The sequence below is a fragment of the Cataglyphis hispanica genome, chromosome 6, assembly GCF_021464435.1.
Source record: "Cataglyphis hispanica isolate Lineage 1 chromosome 6, ULB_Chis1_1.0, whole genome shotgun sequence".
Taxonomy (NCBI): Eukaryota; Metazoa; Arthropoda; class Insecta; order Hymenoptera; family Formicidae; genus Cataglyphis; species Cataglyphis hispanica.
The window spans coordinates 5,706,132-5,733,044 of NC_065959.1; the positions used below are offsets into that span (position 1 = coordinate 5,706,132).

Below are 26,913 nucleotides of genomic sequence, written 5' to 3' on the forward strand. Positions count from 1 at the left end.
TTGTTTTTTTCTCTCTGTCTTTTTTTTTTTTCATTGAAACGGAAGCAAAATGGATTCGGTAATGAATAATATATTAGTCGCTTGAAGGATATTCTAGGATGCATATATCACAGACGCAATGGAAATAAAAATACACTTTATACGATGCGTATGTGCGTACAAATAATGATTTAATGACGAACGCATTAAAATTGTGTCGATGACAATGATGAATCTCGTACGCACATTACATGAAATTTATGATAAACTTACGAGTTTCTATTAATGTGAAAATTAAGTATGATTAAGGATGTAGGATAATATATACATTTTTTTGTAGGCAATCGCACAGTAACTTTTTCTTGTGGCCGCACTTCGGCGAAACATAGCCACGTGACTTCGAGTCGTAAGTACCAAAAAAATTCTTCTGACATTAATTTTGAAGATTATCAGCATAGGACGTATCAAAATATGACTTTTTTTATTTGAAATTATATAAATGATAATATATTAGACAAATACAAAAATATATGTTGTATGAATCTATAAAATAGATGTTGATAATTATACATATAAAATACACATAAAACGGCAAAATATTGATCTATGTATGAATGAAATTATAAATTTATATTGATGACAAATCATATTATATTGACGACAAATTCTCTTCTGATACGTTGTGTTGCTAATAGTCTTCAACAGCCTCATGTTTTATTAAAATAAAAACAAAAAAATCAATGTTGATATAAAAAAGATCATGTAAAAGTATTATACATAAAGTATATACTTTTTAAATAGGATAGTATAAAATAAAACGTAATACTAGAAGGATCTTATTGTGAGTGAAATAATTGCGAAATGTAATCAAAAATGCAAAATTAACGAGCCTCATTTCTTTGAGAGAGTCCTTATAATCTGCAAAGATATATCGATAAAAGGAAGCAATAGCAACAGCGCGACAAATAGTGTAGCCTTTGTCGAGTCGATGCATTTTTTTCCTTTTGCACTATGATAGTGATATCATGATAATAAAACTCCGTGCACACGCGGAGGGCAAAATGTGTGCGCACAGAATTTTAATTGTGATATATCCTTCTTTCTTTTATACACTAGGCACTTTTAAGCTCAACTAGATACTTTAAATACAATTAATCAAAGTGTGTAAAATCTTTATAAAAATAAAATAAATAATCTGAATAAATATAGATATACTAATATTATAGTTAATCAATAAATTATTATATAAGATTATGAGGCACGAATTGCTGCAAAGAAATCTTTCTAATAATGTAAAATTATTGTCGCGTGCACAGTACAATTTATACACGCAATTTTCTATGTTCGTTGATCACACGAGAGATCGAAAATACTGTGTTTGATTATAAACCTACAGCGCATATGAATTTTTTTCTACTAAACTAATTTTCTCTGCTCATTTCACTTGTTGCTTTTAAGCATTGAGCATAGATAGTGTCCACATCTTCAAACTGACATTCTCTAAATAAAACATCACACAAATAATTATACTAGATAAATCGACTTGAGATTGTTTCATAATATTTTTCGTGATTTTTTCGAGTGTTTTTATCTTATGTATATCGTGTGTAGAATAGGTAAAGGCAGGTAATTTTTGCAATATTGTTCGTATAGAGATGTATCGTGAGGAGTCTCAAATCTTTAAGTATTTAAAAACTAAAATTAAACTGTGATCGTGTTCAACGTTATTAAAATAATAAGAAAATGTATTGAGCATAGAGATATCACGTTAAAATATTAGATAATTGTGATATGTAGTAATCTCAAGATACATTTGTGTTAAACGTTGCACGATCGAATTGTTGGACTTATCACATCTAATTTCTTTTTTGCGCGTGAAATCAAATATACAAATGCATTGTGGTGTATTTTCGCACAAAACGATATATGTGTAATTATGTATATGCATGCATGTGATGGTGAACTGTGAAAGCAATAGACCAATAATCACGCAATTTAAAATTTTTTTTTTCTTTTTTCCTTCATGCTATTCTATCTGATGCATATTATGCCATACCGTTAGGGAGAAAATGGATGGTGAACATATATATATATATATATATATTGACTGTGTCAATCGTATGGGATATCCCGCGACAATATCAATCGATTCTGCCATCCTCTTTCTTTCTTAGAATAACAAAATATCCAATCACCGTTGCATCAATTTTCCAAGATAAGAGATGAGGAATCGTCGTCTGATAACCCTTTTCCAATTTTTTCATCATTTTCAGAAATAAGTTTATATTGCAAGCGCAGATGATAAAATATTTGCTCCATATATTCGAGACAGTTCATATAGTCACGATAGCATACCCAGTCCCGTACGTTACGTGCTGTTTCGTTTCTTCTGAAAGATTCTACTCGATAAGCGTCAGGCATTTCTGATCGCTGGACAGGTTTCGGTGTCGTTAATGGGCGCACCGTTATAGCATTATGCAACTCACAAAGAATCTGTAAAAAAAGTATTAAGATATTAGAGATGTTTGAAATATTTAGACAATATATGCAGCATAAGGGAATATATGACAAGTTGTTTAATAAACGAGCAAGATCTAATATTGCAAGAAGATTGCATTTCAAAAATATTTATAGGACTTCAATTTTTTTGAGTTTATTCTCATAAACTTGAAAGGTAATGCTAATAATTTTCAATTAGTAGTGAATATATTCCGCGGCGATCTTTTAGATCGTCTATTAAAGCTGATGCATATCGAGAATAAATAAAAACCTCAGAGAATTCCAATGTAGGATAGCAAAATTAATGTCAAAAATCATTTATGGTAGATCAAACAGTTCTTTCAGCGATAATCTTTAACGACTCAACTTTTACGTAAAATATTCACAAAACTTGACAAAATGTTTCTTATCGCGCTTGTAATAATAGAAGGGAGAACAATTTATCTCGTTAATTGCATTGATAGCACAAAGCAATTTCTTTTTTATACTGCAAGCCGCGAAAGAACGGCGAATGAAAAACTTATGGTTCTAACTTAATTACTTATGAAAATAACGGATTTGTGTATGATCTCAAAAATAAACTCACATTTCGGATATTGAATTCGCTTCTCCTGAATTCATCATAAAAACCGAGGTGCAAGCTTTCCTGGTCCCAAACCGTCTGTTCCAGAGCCATCGCATATTTTTGCATATAATTATACGATTCAATGATAGCCTTATCAAACTGAAAATGTACCAATTTTGTTATCAATCAATTATTTAAAGGTTTATTTATTTGTATTTCTATGTCGCGCACATTATATGTTTCATAAAAATATACATTTTCCAAAGATTATTCTTGTACATTATTATCAATGTTATGCCTTGCTAGCAACAAAAAGGAAGCAACATAAAATAACGTCATTGATAACATACGTTTATAGTGTTGAGATACTCGTCACTTAATTTTTCTCCAATTTCCTTAGGTATTTTAGGCAGCCAGTGGTATTTCCAGGTGTCAAGCGGTAAATTAGTGGGATCGTACTTTTTCATTAAATTCTCTTCGATCTGCAAAATTAAAAAAGAATGGGCGCAATTAGATGCATTGTTTTACACAAAAATAAAGCCGCAATATTAAAGAAAGAAATGCCGAACTCAAGTTTCCTTCATCGTTATGCTTTAAGCGCGTAATTCCGCGGAAATTTAAGAAAAATTATTTTGCGTAGGCGTAGCGCGCTACATCGTTCTGCATTTCTCTTATATTCATTACATAAACAGGAGTTGATTCAATTGTACATAAAACATACGAAATGTGCATATATATATCCTCGTGATAGAATGATACATATAATTGCTATTCTATTGTATCAGGGGCCATTCGCATTTATTATATACAAGAACGAGTCATTTATTCAATTATTTTATTTTCTTATTTTTATATCGCACTTAATTTTATGAAATCTCAATTTTATTTTATTGATAAAAATTTGGAAAAAAAAAAAAAAAAAAAAAACAGAAATACACGATTTCACAAAAACGCAAACTTTGACGCAAACTTTATCTTGAATACAGCGGTGTATCTCGTCGCTTGATATCGTCACTTTATAAGAGGATCGTAAATTGAGTAGCGCATCGCGCTACTCTTATTGTATTTCCAGGTATCCGTCAATTATGTCAGCACTGATGCGAGCACCGGATTCGCTCTAATTTCTCTGCGGTAGCTTAGCGTAACTCGACGCCACTGAATGTCAGCGTGTCGTTTAGTCACCGATTACACGTCGTGTAACACCTTTTACACGATCAGTCTGCCGATATCCCTCGTTCCTGGTACAATGAAAAACAGGCAACAGACTGTGCGAAACGGGCGCTGCCGAGTGAATAACACTTGGCAGTTTGCGCCGGTTCTCGATGCGAGAATGCGCGCGTGCCAGAAGCGGCGGCACACTGACTTTTCGGGAATACCGGGATGGGTCAGCTAACAAAAGCCAGCTTAGTCCTTTACTCAGAAATTACTTGGAAATCCGGCCGAGACACGCTAATTATCCCATCAGGGATCCCTTACATCGAACGAATCATTATGAATCATCCACTGAGCTGAGAAGTGCCGGAAAAGTTGAGAAAAACATGCTACCGTTTGCGTATATTGAAAGTCGTTTCTCTGTTTTGTTATTGTGATGTGATTTTATGTAGAAGATTTCAGTATATTTACTTTAACTACGAAGCTTTAGAAAATTTATAAACGCTACTGTAATAATTATTATGTAAAATAAAATTTTATATTTATTATATATAATAATTATGTACTGTGTAGCATTTTAGCAATTATGTTTCGGGCTCTGTGCGTTCTTTCCTGCGAGTCTTTAAGTCGTAGATAGGTCATTCACCTCTTATTATGATAAACAGTTGTGATATGGTTTGAAGAATCAAACAACCGTCTTAAAAGAATCACGCCGTTAATATTCTGGCTTAATAAACGGTATCTAACGAAATAGTGTTTATATACAAAGAATAATGATTTAGCATCATTGATCTCGTATCTTGAAATAATTGTTCTCGGGGCAGATAACGCATTGCATGTGCACTATTATCTCGGACAGGAATGGAAATAATGATCGTACGATATTATTCTCATGACCTGCAATGCGATAGTACCTTCGATCGCAAACAACATTCCTGAGAATCAACACTGTCCAAGAACCACGTGTTGCGTAGCCTGATAATTCATATGTCTTCAATGTCTGTACTCTATCTGTGCATATGATGTCACGACGGAAAAACAAGTTTATGATCTCGCACGTAGGTTGATGAACGCAAACAGCGGCACGCCCGTGAAAAATAAGTATTTGTGACATACGGATTTTGAAGGTACGATAACGGCGTGTCAGGGTAGCTCATAGAAAGGCGGCATCGCGGTAGTCATTCATTAAATTCATTCCCTCGTTATGGCATGTTCGATCTCGTGTACCTGCGGGCACTCGTGCGCCGATCGATGATCGGCCCTTCTCACGCCCCGATCGTTACGAAAGCATCCAGAAGGATACAAAGATATCTTTTCGGCCCATCACTTTGTATCAAAAAATATTAAATACGCACGGTGGTCTGCCACCGATTGCGTCATCAGTCGTTATTGCCAATAATACCAATAACGATATCTCGACCATCAAGTTTTCTAGGCATATTGACGTATACATGAGGTAATGAGGGATTTGATGGGTAATTAAATGAAATTTTACGATAATTTTGTGCAAGCAATCCTCTAATAAATACATTAGCGAGATCTACCCGTCTACCTAATAGAACTTTCTGCTAAGCCTAGGTCTGCCTTTCCTTCTTTCAGGTGCCGAAAAGAACTCGTTTTCATCGTCACGTTTTATAATGTGTTGGTTACATTCACACGTTATGACTCTCATTCCGCTCGAGTATCGATATTTTGACAATTCTTATTTTGATACGAGATCAAGATTGACGCGTAAAGTTGCAAAGACAAATGCCGTGATCATTGTTTCACGCGCCGAGGCGTTTAAATTTTCTTTCCTTGCACTTTTTTCTGCTACGGGACATATAAACATGAAGAAATTGCAAGAGCAGGAATGGGCAAAGGGAAAGATGATAAAAACAAGACAAAAAGGAAAGAATGAGAAGAATTGTCGCTAACAACCACTGGCGGCGGGCAAATCTGTGGCGCGGGTCTTTTGTGCCTCGTAAAAGTCTCGTCGGCCACACTGGGGCACGAATAACCGTAAAACCGAGCTGGAAGCTGGCAGGAAGTAGGCTGGCAAGAATAGGTATGGTCTCCGCGCGCGGCGCTGCCAGGACCCGTCAAAATCAATTAGCCTTTCAGTCTTTCTTCTAGCGCGGCTTCACCGCTGCACCGCTTATTAGAAGTTATAAAATTTCGGTGTGACGACGATTTCAAGAGTCGATCGAATGGCTCGCAAGTTCGCATTCTACGAGCAAGATGTAAAGAGAAAGAGAGAAACGATTAAAAATGGAAATGAACTTTTTATGCGATCTAAATAAAGTCCTCACAATTTCGAAATTTTATGAATAATTTTTCTAACATTGCATCAATTGCATAAATCGTTAGATTTTTTCTGATATATAAAAATCATATTGTGTTAATCTCCATAATATTCAATTAAGTTTTTTTTTTTTGTAAAATTGAGATAAAAAATTTGCGATCGCGTGACGGTCATGTGAGTTTGAAAAATATGTTATTGCTCAAAGCAACGACAGACGAGTAGAGATCGAAAGGCAGTAATATACCATGGTAGAAGAAATGTGTCGTATCGAGACGAGTACATGCACTGGCAGGTTGTATATCCGGTCTGGGTTTTAGTATGCAGGCGATGTGCCGATGTGGCGTGCCCGTCAGAGGAACAGGAGAGGGGCAGCTTCCGATTCTGATTTATTGGAATCCTTCGCTTCCGATATTTTATCCGATTCTTTCACGTACGAAGATGCAGACACCGTCCCCGTCGCGATCACGACGGATTGCAGACAGCCGAATTCGACTTATAAGTTGTTTACAGGCTATATGCAAGGACGTACGATGAACCGTCATGACGACGAAACAATGAAAGTTTCACGATAAAGCGAATAAACGTACAGTAGAAGAATGAAATATATAGATTCACAACTGTGTGGGTCTTGTCCATGTAGTAGATCAATTATAAATAATGTGCTCTAATGATTCTCAATCATCCCGGAAGCTTTACGGAAAATTCTTTCTCCAATTGCGAGAGACCGTGACATATTTTTGCAAATTTTTTTCGCGTTCGCGCCATGAGATACATCGATTTTTTCTGCCGTTTTCTCGGTGTCCTTGACTAATCTAATTCTTCCTCAGTCAGTAAACTGTCTATGCTGAACCGATAACGAGTCGGAAGATGAAGTCATACTGGACCACTAGACAGTGTGTCGCCGCGAGTCGATATCAAGTGAGGAAGAAGGCCCCCTTGAAGCTTTTCAGCCTCGATGTTCACGACAAGGAGAGGAACCTGACTCTTGTCTGCTCGACTATGACTTCACTCTTTTTCCATGCTATCCTTTCTATGTCGCAAGTAGCGAGGCATTTACACGTGCGCAATTTATTGTCTTTTCTGCCAAGGGTAAAAGCGAGTCGCGGATCCATGCAATATCGTATTATACGCTGACTTGGAAAACATCGGTATCCGGTATCGCCGTGCGATGATGTAACGGGAACGTTTTCTAGAAGTCTTCGGCCGGACCCTTAGGGCAAGACGGACCCCATAACGTGGAGAGACATAAATACCCTTTTCCGATACACGCGACGAATGTTAATTTACTCGGTCATATATTCGCTTAGTAAATACCGTTTGCGCGAGTGGAGGAAGATTTTTGTGCGATTGTAACTGATGTTCAACAATCAGTCGTAGGTATTTATTTTTGGATACTATTTTTTGGAAAAACGTAGCTTATTATGAATTAATAATTATTTTTTCGCGTTTCGTTTTTCGGAAGTTTAAAACAATAAAAAAGCGGTATTGTGGCACAATTAGACAGCATATAAAATAATTTTGAATAATCTTTCTTGAAAAAACAAATAAAATTTTGCATGCGAAACATTATCTTTGCTTTCGCGGTTTTCCAATCGATCTCTTTTTTTTGAATTGCCTCTAGAGAGAAACCTTGAGGAACTGCTTGGGTCTGGTGCGTGATTTATTGTCCTTGGCCAGAAATAATAAGGTACGATTGGTTGGGAAGATTCTTTCGAAACAAAAATTTCTCGTGATCATATGTATCTATCTGTCTCATAAAATCGATTACATATTACTTTTGAAATCTAAAGTTAATATTTTTGAAATCTAACTTTCCCCTCGAAGATAATAACTATAATACAGAGTTAAATCTCGCATTTTAATAAATATAATATAATAAATGAAGAAACAAAAATTTATTTTTTTATATTTAGTATATTTTATCTAAATGTCAATTTTTATATTGTAATTTTTGAAGCATAAATTGTATTAAAAAATCTCTTTCTACGAATTTATCTCACACAAATTTTGGATAATCTATTTTATTAATTCTTATTTTTATATTTTTTTTGATAAGAAGAAAAACGGGACCAAGTTAATGACGCGCTTTCGATCAATATAAAGACGTGATAAAATTCACAAAGATTGAGATCTTTTTCGAAGGTCTATGCGACTCGTGGAACTACGATCAATGTCCGAACGACCGGAAATACTACCATAACCATCTTCCGTTTGAAGTTCTCTCACTCTACCTGTTCTTCTCCCCCCCCCCTTTCTAGAAGGCACATTAGTAATTATCTAAGCATTGATGAGTTTAATATTAAAATCTTTGATATATATATATATATATATGTAATTCTAATCCGCATCAAAATGAATATGATAATGATAGCGCACAAATAGCTAAAATTCTCAAAGAGAATGATAAAAAACAATAAGCAAAACATAAATTCTATTACTTACAAAACGCTGCCGAAACATGGTTGCATGGGTCAATGCATTGCGCGTTACGATGATTATACCGTCTATGAGTTGTGCGATAATTACACTCTCTGCCTGGCTATCAATGTTTTGGCTATCAGTATTTTGGATATCAGTGTTATGGACAACAGTATTGCCACAAGGGTCCTCCCATTTCCTAGGCGTCTTCAATTTTGCGAGAATATATTCAGTTATTACGTTCCCATCCTTACAGCAATCATCCATTGTTGAATTATTGTGCACTGGTGCCGCTAGTACAACCGCAAATATGCTTAACCAGAAGTAGAAGCCTGAAAACAAAAATAATCGTATTAGATTTGTTAGCCAAACAATTTTTAAGCATACTATACATTTTAAGTCACAATATGGCTTTCAAACAATGCCATTAAATATTATATCAATAAAAAATTAAAATATATCTTTAGTTTTTTTTTTTTTTTTTAAGTAAGATTATGATTTAATATCATATAACATATAATGAAAATATTCTCTCTTTTATTTGTGCATGTATGCAATAATTGCAACAGAGTGAGATCGATGAAAAGTATTTCCTTCTTCGTTGTTTTCATATTGCTGACGCGATATTTTAATATATGTCATATGGGATATACAATAAAAAAGCCTGCAGAGATTGCCAAAACAGTTACATGAATGCAGGCGTGGTGAATGAACGTCGCAAGTTTGAAGCCATATTTCGCAATAAAAATTTAACTTACGGGTATCATTAACGGAATTGTCTGTGTATTTAAAAATAAAAGACGGAGATATAGTTCAATATTCGACGATAATCAACGATTTGACGAAAGAGTCGCGACGATGCCTGCGTGAAATTATCATTGAGCTTCCGGCTCATCGGGCCCTCTACTCCCGTCTGTTTCCACCCTCGGGGATTCACTCGTCGATAGTAAGCGCCTAAATGGTAGATTTCGATCGAGACCGTCTTATGATCATCCGGCAATTTCAGAATCACCGCTCATCGAATTATGTGCCCGTGAATTCGTCGTCGCATTATTACGCGAGTTACGACCCTTGATGAGGGGCCTCAGATCACGTGCAACGATATGACGACAAACCATCAACAGTTTCGTACGCATTTGGACGATGTATAACGACGAGAGGCCACCGCATACGACGTGTGTTGTCTGTATTTAATCCGTGCCTCCCTCTCAACCGCTATCTCAAAGAGGTCTCAAAAATCAAGCAATGTATAAGTCGAACAGATATTGTTGCGGAATATAACTTTGATTTAAAGTTAAACCGTTTCTCGATGTGATTCATTTTATACTTATTAATATATTCTATCTAAATTGTACATATTTTATATAATTGTCGAATTTTTCACATTAAAATCTGTCTTTAAATCAAATCATAATCTTAAAAAATTATACATATACGATCACCACATACTGTCATCATAAATTTATATCATAAAAAAATATTTTTTTTTTGTTAATTTTATCATCGTTATTTAACAAAATTTGTCAAAATATTTAATAAAGTATCACATCTTGCAAAAAGTTATGATTAGATATGAATAATAATATTTCTCAAACAAGTGAAAACTATTGTACCAAAATAGAAGTGTCAAAGAATCGAATGATTCGAATGTCAGATTGACTTATCGCTCTCGACGAGATGAATAGTCACGCGATCAAGAACCGGAGGTGCGCCGTGCCACTCATAGACGCTAACGAATTTAATTTTAATGTGCGTGAATGCGCGTATGATGCAGCGTATGGCCAGCGGACGCGACAGAACAGAGAGAGAGAGAGAGAGAGAGAGAAAGACAAAAATGCAGACGGAGAAAGAGCAAGATGCGGCGAAAATGAAGAGTGGGGTAGAGTGTAGGGAGACGCCTCGGACACTTAACGCATATTAATGAGCGGCTCTTAAGTGCGTTCTACGTTGCGATGAGAGAACAATTTGCCGTAGGGAAGTTTGCGCCCTAAAGTGACAACGCAAAACCGTGTCGACCAACGGGGGCGACACGTTGTCGTAACTTTGGACGTAAACATGTCACGAAACTTTCGATACATTTGAGAAGAATTTGACGAAGCGTTATTAGTTTACAAAAATAATCGCAAGCATGTGATAAGCATTAATTGCGCGTTTAATCGTTTTATTTGTTTTTAAATTCGTGTGAAAAAATAGATTGCACAATCAGCTATGACATGCGAAATAAAAAATATACAGAAGACGAAGTCAATCTATATCAATATATATGATACGAAGAATTAAGAAAAAAAGTATTTTGCTAAGTTGCCATGTATGAACACACATTGCTTCTACTAATTGCAGAAAGAGAAACAAATATTTATTATTTCTGTTTCTGCAATTAGTTGTACACAACTACGATAGTATATTGATAAAAATATCTATCTTTATGTTTTATTTTCACGAAAAGGGGGAGAGGGGGGAATCTTCGAAGGAACGACAATTCTAACGGAAAGCGTCCAATTAATGATGTTCGCTAATGATGTTAGGAGAAACACGTACTTACAATGTACTTTTAGTCCATATTTAGCTCGAAAAGGCTTTGTATCTCGAGAAACTGTCATTCACACTGCAAATATTTTATCGTGATCTACGTAAATGATTTTAGTGTCCGATTGTATCTCCTTACTCGTCGTTCAAAAACGTCGTTTACTTTCTCTTATTTCTTTAATTACTTCTTCTTTTTTTCTCTTCTCCTTAGACATTTAATAGCTATGCAATTAGTCTTCCATGATCGGTTAAATTTGTCCATAGAGAAAGAGATACAAAGTGAAATAGACGTACTTTCAGACAAGTTCTTATTATTGAGAAAAAAGAAAGTCAAACGGCAGCCAGCTGCTTAGAATTTACTCTCTACTATCTATTCACCTAATTCAGATAAACATTGTAGATTTACTGCGCAAAATCATATCAATATGCGGTATGGCGCAAAACTTCTTGATATGTACTAATGCTGCATTTCCTTGCAATATAAATTACTACTAAATACAAACGACAGTTTATATTGAATATTTTTGAATGAATTTTTATGCATAAAACTGAATATTTTTTTTACATATCTATAAGACAAAATATGCAACACGCAGTTTATAAACGTTTCAAAATTCTTTGACTCCATTTATTATTATTCGTGTCATACTTTCTTACGAGTTTGACGTCATTTTCGAGTAAGCTGATGAAAGTATTAGTCATCCGTCTTGTAACGGTCCTCCTTATCGATTCTTCAGTTTACAGGTTTGCGGATCTCGAATTTACACACGCCTTATTCATCATCTTTATCTGCTTTTTTCAAATTTCCGATTCAATTTAAGAAAAATCTCTAAGATCTAATCGGAGCTCTAGAATTTCCTAAAATAAATTTAAAATACGTGCCACGAGTAAACAGTTCTATTTGCTTTTGTCACCCTACCTGTTGAACTCAGTGAGATTCCTCCACAGGTGGTTTAATCCCAGCTTCCGTAAACTATTATAGGTTTAACCACCTGCTAAACCATTTTTCTCATTATTATAAGGTAAGAGATATTCGGCGCCCCGTAGATACGCAAAGATACGCTTATTATGAGGTATAAATGTAGCCAAATTTTTTGCAATAAATCATATATATGTTAGTGAGAACTTAGCGTGTCATCATCTTATGATGATGAGAAATTGACAAAGAATAATTTATAATAAATTGATGTGCAGACACATACGCGCGTATCGCGACCTACCGCAACGCGCTTCGATCCGTGGATGTGAACGGAAGAAAAGGGAGTAGCGGGTCGGGTGTAATGGGGTATAATTGTCACGAGCAATGTATATGTGTGTGCATGCGCGAGGACAGTGCGTCATTACCGCATTTTTCATCGTCTTTCTTGCTGGCCGACAGCAAAGATACGCTTTGCACTGGTGTTCACCGGCTTTGCGAGCCATACTTTTTTCAACGCGGTCGCGAGCTCTTAGGAATTTTCGATGGAACGCCGTCGTTTAGCGTCGTCGTTGAGGTAGGCCCTTGTAATATCGGCGATGCACAGACAGTATCCGAGGAAAAGTATAAAAGAGGTAAAATGAATACACGAGTCTATCACCTGCTGAATATTTCAGTGGCTCAACATTTGTTGATTGATAAGATGAATGGAAATAATAACGAAAAAAAGACTATATTTAATATAGTAATACTTATACAAATAACTGTGTAAGTTGAGAAAATATTCGATACAAATTATTATATAAGAAGAAGTTTTCTGTCATAATATATATTGAAATAATTTATGTAATAAAATTCACAATGTTCCTAGATTAAGTGGATAAGAGAGTAAGCACATATATAAATGACTGTCGTTTAAATATCTCTCTTTTCAAGAATGACAACTCTGAAAAGACTATTCATCTTTCCAATCTCTTTCTTTGCCGAATTTAATCGATCATGAAAAACTTATTTATTTTAAAACATTATTTGATTAAAATTGAAAAACAATTATAAAAAAAATAATTTATGCGATATAAATTACATATAAAATAATTTTGATTAGAAATATTATAATAAATTTTATCATTATTGACAAATGCAACAATAGATTAAATAGAATGTCAAAAAATGCACACAAAGAATGATATGTTATTATAAAGAAAAGTTGTAAAAATTACAATTTTTATAAGCTAACATAAAAAAAAGTATGAAATCAACAATTGAAGAAAATCGAGCCAAGTATATATTTGTAGATCAGTAAATATATTCTTGAAGCCCGGCATCTTGCAAAGATACTCATCAGGGAACGTTCAATGATTAATGTTGAAACACGTGGGTTTTACCCTATCGTCAAGTCATAAGTTGCTTCAGATACAGATTTACGAGTCCCTATCGAACTTTTAGCTTATCGATATCAATCGAGTAAAATTTTTTAGTTCTATTTTCATTTATATTTCCATAATTCTAGATAGAATCTTCTAATAATTCGGATTATTTGTGTAAAAGGATTGCTGAAAAGTTTCGTTGAGTTCTGTAGTATATAATTGTAATATATAATTCTATTTTATATTAGAAATTCCTAAAAGGTATTATATATATTTTTTTTTGCATTTTTCTTTCTCTTTCGCTTTCTCTTTCTCTTTCTCTCACTTGATGTTACAAAAAATTAATAATAAATAAGGGGTATAAATGGCAAGCTTGATGCAAATAAAACAAATTCTGATATGATTTCTAAATCAATTCGTAGAAAGCCTTGCACCGGAAAGAGGATGCAACTTTTATATTGACAACGACCACGCTGCGCGAAGATAGAATAGTATATTGTAACAGCCAAAATATTGTTAAAATAATTACATAATGCTATCATGTTGCATTATTATGACCTCAAATTAATGCATGTATATAGAGTATAAAAATATAATAAAATTATTTATTTTATTTGTCTCAATTATATTGCTCAAATCATATCTTGTTTTACATTATTGAAGTATTTTAATACATGATGCTTCTATACAAAATCATTATTTGACAATTTTTTAAATATAAATCTCAAATCAGTTATTGCTCATTAATTAATAGAAAAAATTAAATTTTAATTAGATTTGCAGCAGCGATATTTTTTTACAAGTATCATTATAAATGTCAAATGTTTGTTCTGTGATCAACACAGTTGATAATAAGTTTTGACTTACATAGCCACGTGGGTACCATTAATCGTATCACGGATGTGCTACGAAGCCGTACTCTTCGGTTGTTGCAAGACACCGTCATGTAACACAAATCGCATGGCAAGCATTTTTTAGCACAATTAGTCGTTGTTGCTCCGATGGAACGACTATTCGCAACGATGTCGTCCTGGCATTTAGGCGGCAATGTTGAGTTTAGTGCGTAGCTCTGCGTGGCACGGTCAAGGACCCGATGGGACGTAGTCCTCTGATCACGGCTGAGTATGGTTTCCATTATTGTCGATCAATTGATGATCACGTTTTCCACAATTATCGCGATCGTATAACACTTTATCACTCCAGGCACCCGCCTCTCTCGCGTCAACGATGTATGTATATGAGTGATAGATATACACGTGCGTTATGTATGCATGTATATGTACAGATGCAACGAATGGTGCGTGTGTATGGATGGATGTGTTTGTGTTCTAATGTCCTGTCGTCACCGATTCTGTCACTTCGCCGAAGGGTTGTCACACTTAAAAAACTGTGCGCACAGAATCACAATCCGTTTGGCACTGGTCCCAGACACGCGATGCACTCATTCTTATACAACAGGGGGGAAGGGGGGTTGTGGGATCCCGAGAGAGAGAAAGAGGAGGGGGTGGGTGCTTGACAAGGTGGCGGGGGTACTCAAGAAGAAGAGGAAGAATCAGAAGGGTACACCGTTAAGGGTGGCCCACGTGGGTTCTCTTCTTTTTTTTTCTGTCCCGCTTTTGATTATCCTTCTATACCGCTAGTTTTTCTCTCGATTTCTCTTATCTTTCGTTTTGTTGTCACGCCCTTGTAGCGCTATTGGCTGATCGGAATAATTATTTTGTTTCCAATAAAGGTCAAAGGTCGGTTAAGTTTTCTCATCCGAGAGAGGATAAAGAGCGATCAATCGGACGAATAAATCGACAGGCTAAACGGACAAGATGTGCGAGCGAATAGAGGCAAGTTATTCATTCGTCGTTGGCGTATGTGTAAGGAGGAGTAAGCCTATGTAATGGAATAGAAGTGGAGGACTTCTTCCTTAGTTGTCCCGCGTTGTGCTTTTTTATTCTCTTTTATTTTTCTTGTTTCCTTCTTTTTCTTTCTTTCTTTTTCTTTTTGTTCACGAACGCAACTCTCTTTCACTCTTTCTATCACCTTGTGCGCCAATGTACTGTTAGTGTATGGTATTATACTGGCCACACTCAGCCGATCGGTGCCTATATACGATTGTAAAGCCGCCGAAGCACGTGGCCCGCACCCCGCTTTCGGCCAATCCTCCCACCATTCTCGCCCTTCCTCGATCACCCGCGCTTCGTTACTTTTTCCCATCTTCTATTCTTCCTCCTTCTCTTCATCATCAGACTCACCGCCACCGCCACCTCCTTCGCGTCCATTATTTCTTTTCCCTCCTCCTGCCTGCTGCTTCTTCAGCGCGGCTCCTTGCCCCCCACCGTCGCGATCTACGTTCAGGACTTCGCGACTCATTCATAACTCCCCGCGACCCACTCGCTACCCCCACTCAAACAGCTCCCACCACGCGTACGTAGTAGGCACTAGTCATCCAACCAAGTGATTCTAACGTCGACTCACAGTCGATCTGCCGCCACATTGTAGTTTCATCTCTCGAACTGGCAATCTTGAGTATTACGAATAGATATCAAAGTTTCCTTCTACTTGTCACTTGATATTCGCTAGAGTGACTCGTAGCCCTTCAATCTTCCAGTTTAAATATTGTCGATAATTGCGATTTTATCTATTATAATTGTCTAACAATAAACTATTTTTTTTTTAATTTTACATAATGCTTTGATCTTATGTAATTTTATTTTTAATTTTTGCATTGCATCCAAGATATATAAAAGCAAAAATTTTATCTCTAAAAAAAGAAGTTTAGATCACAATTCGAGAAACATAAAAACTAATTGAAAGAGCGAATAAAAGATTTTTAATTTATCTAATTTTTCTTATTTATTACTTATTTATTATTTTAATAATTTGATAATTTTTATGATATGCGTACAGTAGATAATGTATAATAATTTGTTCTCGAGAAGATAAAATCTTTTACTCTCTCTCTCTCTCTCTCTACAATATCGCTAATTTAATCAATGCATTTTTTACAACAGACAATATCATGCTTAAACTAATATCAGTATTATTCTAAGTCACATATGCAATCAAACTTTTTATATTGAAATCATATATATAATTATGCAAAGCATCATTGTTGGCACGTGAGAATTTTTTATTACAGAAATGTAGTTGATCGATTCATATTCTTCATAAAAATCATATTAATACATTGTTATAGATAAAATAAATCTGTCGATAAAACTAATTATAGTATAAGACACTCCACTTATAAAGATGTGCGTCAATAGCTCAGTCGTACGCGTGATTCCACTAATTGTTGTCGTCGACGAAGGCGTGACACCATTCGTTATCCACGGTATGTCGTCGAGAATCTCATACGTCCGTAGCTTCTTCGTAATATCGAGTTTCGTGATCATTGCGAAGAGTTCATAGCATTAATAAACGGTGCTAACGATGATGAGCTACGATTCTTCACGATAGCTCTACGTCAGAATGTGGGCATATAAATTTCCGTAAATATGTATAATAACGATACTGACAGTACCATGATGACGTTGATAGTAATTATTACGTTGTTCTAATCATTGTTCTTGCGTAATGGGTGTTGTTAGTGTTAATGGGTGGTATTGAAAGCGGAATCTGTTTTCAAGTTTGCAGATATTACTTTTTTTCTCAATTTATTGAGCACATATATATTTTTTTATTGCATGCATATTTATTTCTTCTTTATTTTGCATAAAGTGATATTTTATATTAGAAATATTTGTATATATATAAAATTTTTCCCAATACCTAAAATTTCTTTCGGTATAATTATCTCGTAAGTTTTTTTATATCTAATTTTTTTTTTTTTCATAATTCATATTTGTATTAATTTATCATAATTGATATCATATTACTATCAAGTACATTCGATGCCGATGGAACTTTTTCGTAGAACCGCGGGAAGATTCGTATCTAATCAAGTGATCCAGGTTTCTTCTCTTGCGCTTTGAAATTTCCCACTATGGCGCCTGCATTCCCTATTTAAGACAGCGTTCATATCCTCTTTTACCTCCCACTTGATGTCAGTGATGACGTTTCCTTTCACTAGCTCCCGATTGCTTACGCACGTTGCCGTATATTGAATTGAAGTTGGAAGCATCCGCATATGTGACAAATCCATTTGTACTTCAAAAAGGATTTTCTTAGAATAATCGAGTCCAAGAAAAGATAGGATTCGAACTGACAAATATTTTCGGGGAATCTAGTTTAACGATCCGGATGCGATCATTTGAAGTTAGATAAAAAAATTTTGGAAAGATTTTTAATTAATTATTGTAATATAATTAATTCCATTTAATATAAAAATATTAAACATGTTTAAATCAATCATTAAATGTTTAAAAAAAATTTATTTTGATGACATAATGTAATTTAAAAAAATTTAATTACCCTATATTAAATAATAATTAGATATTATATGAATAAATAATATCTATGAATAAGTACAACACATAATTTTTTGAAAATCAGGCAATGAGTGGATCACTTAGGAATGAACATTTGCAGTTTTTATCATTGATTGCATCAGATGATGTAATCTCTCTTATATTCTATTCATTTTCAACTGATGAGTTTTATTTAATCAAACTTTAATGTCAATCATCTGTGACACGTATTTTTTCACCGTTTTATTCAAAAATCGTTAAAATGATAACAGCGTGATTTTCACCACAGTTATATGAATCATGACGAGAGTTACGAAGAGAGAGATTTCAAGACTGTTAAAAAGTACTTAACAGGTCATGTTCAATTCTCGGGTTAAATGTGCCGGATATCGTGTCAAGCGTATCAGGAAGTTCTACACGTAAGAATCGAATACAGATTAATACAGATGAGATAATACTTTTATAGAATTATTATGTAAAACCATTATATAATAATCAATTATATTAAAGATTAATAATTAGATATAAATTTTATAGATTATTGAAAGGATTATATATTGTATAAATTTTTATCTAAACATTTAACGTATCCTATAGCAATAGACATTATACAAATCTTTTATTTTATTCAGATTATATATAGGATATATAGGATATATATCTCCTATATATCTACGGAAAAGTATATAATATATAAAAAAAGATATACGCATCAAATATGTATAGAAGAATTAACAATCCCCTCTGAATAAAGATATGGACTGAAGGGAGGAAGAGATATGAAATAATCTTTATATACCGTATTACATTTATTTATTGAAAAGAAAAGAATCCTGCGGAGGAATTTCAAAACTGTATTTCAATAATACCAAAATTTCGGTTTTCTTTTAAATTATTAATCGTCTAAAAGTCAAATTTTAGAATAACATTGCCCAAGAATTTTCATTGCTTTGACGATTTTGAATGCGTTATTATTCAAGTAAGAAGAAAGCATTTCGATAATCTTTTGTTTATGGAAAGCATATTGATGTGCAAGTGCTTATATGATATCCTTATCCTACAGAATGCAATTTCGCTACGTGACAATCGGTAAGAAACGACCGTGTCGATACAACTTATTTAATATTTGCGGGTATAATCAGTAAAAATCACGTGACGTTATTGATAAAGCACGCAATATGGAGGCGTGCCTACCGGAAGAGTTCATCAATAAATGACCTAGGTTAATAAGAATATGGTACCATTTAATGTCAAACAATGAATGGAATTTATTGATACAAATTTGCTATGCGCGATGAATATTACCTACCATTTAAATGTTTGTTTTACATAAAAAAAGCAAGATTGTAATATCTTTTTTACAACTTTTTACTTACGTTTATAATACACAAACTATATCAAAACTAAATAAAGTTAACAATTCTGATAATAAAAGAAATATGTAATGCATTTTATTACATTTTTTATCAGATATTATATTGCAAATTTCATTAATTAAAAATGCTTATATTTTTCTAAAGCAAATAAGCAAATAATGTAAAATATAAATACTTATATATATATTTAAAACGCGATTATATTTCTCGATAATTTTTATTAATATTCCTGTTATAGATATATTGAGATTATGTGTATAGAACCGATTTACAAGAACTTCATTTACTTGCACATTGCTTTGCATATTAGATTAATAAAGAAGTATGAGCGACTGACACATTATATTGGGAGACATATTTTAATTTGAAGAATACTCTACGTGACCGCCTTCTTATGATTTGTCCGTCAACTTTTGGCATAAGATCAAATGTTACGAAAGCACTGCGTGATTGTAATACAATGTGATGAAACGGTATATGGAAAAATGACAAAGTGATTAAACATTAGGTGTATATTACATAAAAAGACGCAAACATGTTTAAATATTTAAAAAAAAACACTAAAAAAATTTATTCTTCATATTTCATTATTTTTTTTTGTCCAGTAGACTCAAATAGCTTTTATCATTTAAAGATTTTAAGCATTATTTTGCCGAATTTTATTAATTTTTTGTAAACATCTGCGGTCAAAGAATATAAATCAGGCTGTAAATTTAATAAATTTCAAGTATACATACATTGAATCCAAAATATTTTGTTTTATATTTTATTCGTGTACGATTTCCTTCAGTACTTTGCTTTGCCATTTTCATTTATCACGCCTTATACGACAGCGATGCATTTTCTTCTCTGAACGTACGTGATTTTCTAATGAGAATGCAAAAATAACAGCGTATATCAAAAATGTATAGAATGTTTAAGGAATTTTCAGATAAAAACATTTTTCGCAAAAGATGATATCGCTTGAATTTTAATACATTATTATCCTGAGAAATTGCAATATTTAAACAATAATACTTTTTCTGCATTCTCAGTAATTATTTTTATCATAAATTTTTTATTGTTGTATATATGCACGATATGTTTATATCTCATTCAATTTCTAGAAATGATACAGCAAATATTTTTGCTATCTGCTATGGCAACGTATTATACCGAGATTTATTGTAGGCAAATAATACAAAATGATATAAAAATGATAAATAATTAGAAATTTTATTATTCATATGTTTTTTCTTTGCAATATTTGTTCCAGATGACATTTTTAAAAATAATAAGATTAAATTTTTAAAAGTAATTCTGGTGACAGAAAATAAATAAATAAAATATCGGTTATATAATTTATTACATCAATGCTATAATCCCTCTCATTAATATGCACGTGTTTTCTTCCATTTACAGTTTTCGACAGCAGTGTTAAGTGATGACTAGACCGAGTTTACGTAGAAAATATAGTCGTGTGGTCCAGAAAAAAAATGCGAGCGAGAGCCAAGCGGAATGTTTTGCTTAATTAATGAGTCAATGCTATCATCGCTTCGCTGAAAACGCACGTGATTTCCACCGAAAATGAAATGCGCACGGAGGCTGCGTTGACAAATCTATCCTTGCTAACTTCTACAAGATTGACACATAGGTCTCGTTACTTATGGAAATTAGTCTAATTTCGTATCGCGGTTGACCATTATGCTCATAGTCACGCATCAACGCGTAATGCCCATCATCATAACCGATAATCACTTCGATGGAAATACAAGAGGAGAATCGCGGGAATTGCGCGCAACGAACGTGTACGCACAGCGCCGTAGAAAACGAGATATTGTTTCTCAAGGCAAGAGATTCAAAATGGTATAATGCAAATATGTATTGAATATATCTATCTATCCACACTATCTATCATATACTTTGTTGCGTATTTTATGTATTTTAAATATTTCAATATTTGGAAAAAAGATTTAACATAATTAAAGCTTGCTTAACTAACAATGATCATGTGATCATTATTGCAATTATATGTCATATATGCATATACTCATATCCACAACATTATAGCATGAATTATAGTTATAACATGCAGTCAATACTGCATATGTTCTCATATATACATATACGTAAAATATCCATTAAGCTTTACATACAAATAAACAGATGTTTAATATAATAGTATATAGAATATAATAATAATAATGTAAAATAATGATTTAATACATTTGAAAAATTTTACGATCTTATAGAATTGGTGAGTTTTTTAAATACATTTTGTTGCTTTGACTCAAATCATTTGTTTAGAGAGCCATTAGTGAGCCAAACCTTTTTACAGATGTTTGTATAATTTGTGGAATTATACTGCAATAATACTGTAATATATAAATTAAACATACAGGATTAGTATAATACTAGAGATAATTTTCCTTGAGGCGTCATACCGACCGAAAATAATTTTGAGTGTTAGAGTCCTGCAATAGATTAAGAAACAATATTAAGAGTCTTTTCTTGAGAAAATGTGCTTTCAAAAATACAACGATAAATTTTTCTAATGTATTGTACGAAGTAGACACTTCTTACTGTATCGAATTGCTTTGAAAAACTTCAGTCATATACACAGCATGAAATCTTCTCATCTTCATCTCTTGGATTAATTTTGTCACTTTTAACGACCGGAGCCAAGAAAAAATGGTGACAAAGGGAAAAAAGGGATGAAAATGGTTTAAATGGGTTTTTGATCGGGTGAATTTTGTTTTTGTCATTGTTGAGAATGGTCCAAAGAAAGAAACGATCGGTATAATTGAAGAAGATTCCTACATATAACTTATTAGTACACTTTCTCCATTGAAATTTTTCATATTTAAAATATCAGAGCCTTTCAGTTTTGTATCGTGTTATATCAATATTAGATTAGATCGATCCGAGCGTTGGCAATGTGGAGTTCATTGTACTCAATCCAATACGATAATCTTGTTGCGAAGTCGCAACCGAAATCTCAAGTGGCAACCGGTTAGGATTTTGCGCGCGACATTATTGCGAGGAAGCGCATTCGAGGCGCGTACAAATGAACACGCTAAAAAGCGGCATTTAACCATCCGAAGTGGAAAAGGCGGTAGGTAATTTTTCGAAAGAGGCAATTATCGATTCGTGTGGTCTTCGCGATGGCGGCGGTTGCAAGAAGCGGATAGAGACATCGGCCACATTCCACCGGTACAAAAGGCACGTCGGGACACCGATAGGAGGGACCGCGGTCTTCTGTCTCGCTCTTTTATCTTGCTCTTTCTGCTTAATATTTCGGCCGCACGAGGGGACCACCCATGGACGCTCCCCTCACGCTGGGCGCAATATTCAATGCGGTTATATCCGTAAAGCAAAAACCAAAAAAATATATCGGGTCAACCTTCGAATATCGCGGCGATCTACGACTTTTGGCAAGTCCGTTGAACAATCAAAAATATGTGTGCACGGTCCTGAGAACGCAACTGAAACCTGACAGCGCCAAAAGAGAAAGTTATGGTGAAGGATGTAAAATAAGATTTAAGGTGGTGGCATAAGAAAAATGCACGTAAATCTAACGTTCAAGATACTTCACAAAAAAAAACAAAAAAAAGAAAACAGTCAAACGGCATATTTACACTAACACAGCAATGTTGACGCGTTTTTCTTGTGACATGCTCTTTCTCTATTTCTTTGTGCTATTACTAATGCTAAACTTACAATTTATAATATTTATAATATATGATGCGACATTTGATGTGCAGTCGGCAATTTTGAAGTATGACGTTGGGAATAAAAAATGAGGCAATGAAAAACAACATCTATTTATGACATTTTTTACCGAATATATCGAAAGGAAAGCTTGCTTACCATTCTGAAGAAAGCAAAATTTGAAAATTTCTCGACACTTGATATCAGCAGTCATTTACCTCGGTGTTCATGGCAATGTATTCTCTCATCTCAGAAGAAGTATTAATTGATGAAAGAAGCTCTCGATGTGTCTCGATAAAAGATAATAGGCTAAGAGATAAATGACACGCAACTTCATCGTGAATTTTGTGGCAATATAGTAGCGCTGTTGGAAAATCCAAGGTGTGAAGGTTGGCAAGATTCGTTTTCTTTCATAAGTCAACGATGTTATGATACATGACGAAAAAAACAAAAGGGGCGTCACGTGACGATACATTGGGGAATACAAACTCTTATCGATATTTTATATTGTAATTGCCGGGAAAACCAAATTTATATTATGATTAGCGGGCAAACAAATTGCTCATTACGGTGTAATTATTTTCTATAGTCTTTAGAAAGATGTCTGATATGACGAAGCAAATTTGTGCATATTTATACACATTATTGCATAATCTGGAATATATGCATCATTCGATATAAACTAACTTACGTTGTGGCTTATATTTTGCGATCAAGATTATTTAATAAGTTTTATAAGTACGCTCAATTAATAAAATTAATACATGGACTTACATTAATTAATTCCATTGGTCAATTGAAACATCATCTTTAAAATATCTACGTAAATCGACTATATATGTAATATATGTGATATTGTTTGTTGACATCTGGTATGTGTTGAATAACAAAAACTCTGCGCATATACATACAACATTATCAAATTTCCACGAATATAAATAATCGGAGAATTTATCCTTCTGATATTACAAGCATTATCATTAAATAAGTGCGCTTTTAATAATATTTTGAAATCACGACGATATCAGTGGGCGCCTAATATTAATTGCGAACTTCTTTTGCTATGAAAGCCACAACAATGGATATAGAATCATTCATTTTAAAAATGCCGATATTTGATCATTTGAAATTTAGGATTGGTTTATTCTCAACATATTATATCTTTTAATTATTCTCAATATTTAATATTTAATCATCTAATATATTTTAAAAATGTTATTTTAATGCTATTTTATTTATGCAAATATCATTCATTTAAAAAATAAAACTATAAAAATCAATGTTAAGTAATCAATATTAAGGAAAAATTATTAATAGTTTTTATCAAGACTCTTTTAGTTTTGCTGATAAAACAGAAAAAAATTATATTTGAAATGCAACATATCGAAATCGTCAGTATAATAATTAATATTGGCCCTCCCTGTATACTGTACAGCAGAACTTTGTTTGATCGATTCTTATCTTATTCTGGTTATTGAATCGGACATGACGAAATCATCTGACTTTTGAATTGAACTTCGACACTCGAAACTGTACTATCGATTTGACAACAAACTGGTGCCTTATGTGCTATTTTAGTTGATTTCAAGTATACACCATGGTAGAAGGGGCGCAAATCTTATACTAAAGTGCATCCGCTGCCACGATTGCCAGACATTGAATTAAGGAAAAATGTTTGCATATAGTTAAATATAATCGATAAAGAAACATTAGATTTAAATAAAAATATTTTAATAATTGTTTCATTATTCGTATATATTATTCGATACTTGAAAGGCTCAATACGCAAAAAAAGTCTATATTGCATAATTAGCATCAAGCATAATCAATTCTCAAAAATTACATTGCATGAAAAATAAATGGAACATACAAGAGGATGATATTATGATTCTCTTGTATATAAAAAAGAATTGAATTAATTTATATAGTTCAAATATATACGAATAATTTTATAGAAATTTATTCCAGTAAATTAAAGTGTGAATCAATCCTTAATTCATATAGTGTGAATCAACCCTTAACCTCATATTTCCTCCAATCTTTGATTCGCTCTCGCCTTCGTCTTGTCTGGTTGTAACCGTCTGCTATTATTTTTAGCGCATGATCACAACGCCGCGCAAAGACGAGGGGAGAAAGGAAGGAAGCGTTTGTAAGACGGCTCTAATGCCGACCGAGTATATTAGGTCATCCCGCGGGCTTGGCTTGCATAATTATCGGCTCCTCTGTCACCAAAGACCGACTTGCGTATAACGTTGTTACGTTGCTTTTACCGCACCCTCAGCCGCGGCGCTCATCAAGATGGTATGCGTAAAAATGAGCAACATGTGTATGATTTATAAGATCGTATATCAATAATTTGAGAGTTTCTGTTCTGTTAAGTAATCAGGCATTTTAATGAAATCTATTATGTATAACTATAATTATATTATAATAGATTATGAATTATGCAAATTCTCTTTTTATAAAATATTTTCATAAAATTATTATTCTTTTTATAAAGTTTAAATACATATATTAATACATATTAAATATTTAAAAAAATAATTTTTTAATGCATAGCACATAATCGTTGAATACTCTCTCGAGTCTTATTAATATGTTACGAGAAAAGGTGCTTCGATATTCTATGCGAATAATTGTAATGTAAGAAAGTCTTGCTAGGCTTTTCCAATTATGTCACACGAGGCAGCTGTATTTTTGTATCAATAAGTGTGAAAAAGTCCGGTGCATCAAATAAAAAATATAATGTAAAAAATTAATTATAATTAATAAATCAATACTTTGTCGATAAAAAAGAATCGATTATTAACGATAAAATTTTTGTCTACATTGCAAAACATTTCTTCTACACATATGGTTCAGAAGATATATGTATATGTGTAGTTGAGTTTATTTATCAATGCCTAAGGAAGAAATTTTTTATATAAATTAATATTTACTGATAATATGACAATGTATTAAACCGTTTTATCATCAATCTGAGAAAATTTTGTAAGTTAAAATAAATATAATATTTTTATCTCTATTTTTAGTGAACACTGAGAGAGATAACATCACTTTGCATGTTATAAAGCAATGAATAACTAAATAATATATGGTTATGCATAATATCATGAATTGAGTTTCTCATTAAGCTCTCTTTGAAACGCGGAAAAAGCACGGAAAACTAACTGAATATTGGTACGTTAGACTTTCAAAAACTTTCTATCCAGTGGACAATGAACTACTGTCCATCCTTGTAGTATCCTTTTGTACGCCGCAGACAAATATGATTTTTGGTATTGTTACATCTTTCTTTAAAATAAAAATTTCTTTTTCTTTCCAATTATGGTGTAATCTAAATATAGATATACACAAGAAATTTGATTTATCTCTATAAATTGTCAATTTTAATAGCGAATTTTAATTGATATTGTGCGATAGTAATTTCTAGTGTTCCAAATAAAAAAAAACAAAAATCTTTCTATTCAATATATTAAATAACATAAGTTGATAGTTATAAAGTACGTATAGTAAGAATTCATGCAAAAAAGAGGAAAAAGATTCTTGAATGTTATAATGATAATAATTTTAATTGCAAAAATAGAGCATAAAAATGAGCTAATGAAAATATATAATATATGTAATTTCGTTTTTTCATGGCTTTCACATAACTGAATAATGATATCAAAGGCTTATTTTTTAATTTTAGTAGAGTTTTTATTAATAAATTTAAATTTATTCTACATAACGAAAAACATG

At 33.2% G+C, this 26,913-nt stretch overlaps 1 protein-coding gene across 2 annotated transcripts; it reads right to left on the reverse strand.

The window, feature by feature from the left end:
- Nucleotides 1-384: 384 nt before the first annotated feature.
- On the reverse strand, nucleotides 385-23,401 carry LOC126850319 (uncharacterized). 2 transcript variants are annotated; one of them, XM_050593189.1, is made up of 5 exons: nucleotides 23,332-23,401; nucleotides 8,922-9,229; nucleotides 3,394-3,525; nucleotides 3,065-3,202; nucleotides 385-2,472 (listed from the first exon to the last, which is right to left on the reverse strand). In XM_050593189.1, the coding sequence occupies exons 1-5, from the start codon at nucleotides 23,384-23,386 to the stop codon at nucleotides 2,182-2,184; spliced, it is 924 nt and encodes a 307-aa protein (XP_050449146.1). In that variant the 5' UTR covers nucleotides 23,387-23,401; the 3' UTR covers nucleotides 385-2,181. The 2 variants fall into 2 exon arrangements, with proteins under 2 accessions (XP_050449146.1, XP_050449145.1); XM_050593188.1 differs by lacking the exon at nucleotides 23,332-23,401 and adding an exon at nucleotides 14,574-14,856.
- Between the last annotated feature and the right edge of the window lie 3,512 nt (nucleotides 23,402-26,913).

Excerpts from the sequence above, each read along its gene's own strand:
- LOC126850319 (XM_050593188.1), bottom strand. The coding sequence starts at position 14,841 with ATGGAAACCATACTCAGCCGTGATCAGAGGACTACGTCCCATCGGGTC. Across the intron at positions 9,230-14,573 it reads AATGGTACCCACGTGGCTAT|GCTTCTACTTCTGGTTAAGC; the intron begins GTAAGTCAAAAC and ends TTTTGTTTTCAG. Across the intron at positions 2,473-3,064 it reads GCGAATTCAATATCCGAAAT|ATTCTTTGTGAGTTGCATAA; the intron begins GTGAGTTTATTT and ends CTTTTTTTACAG.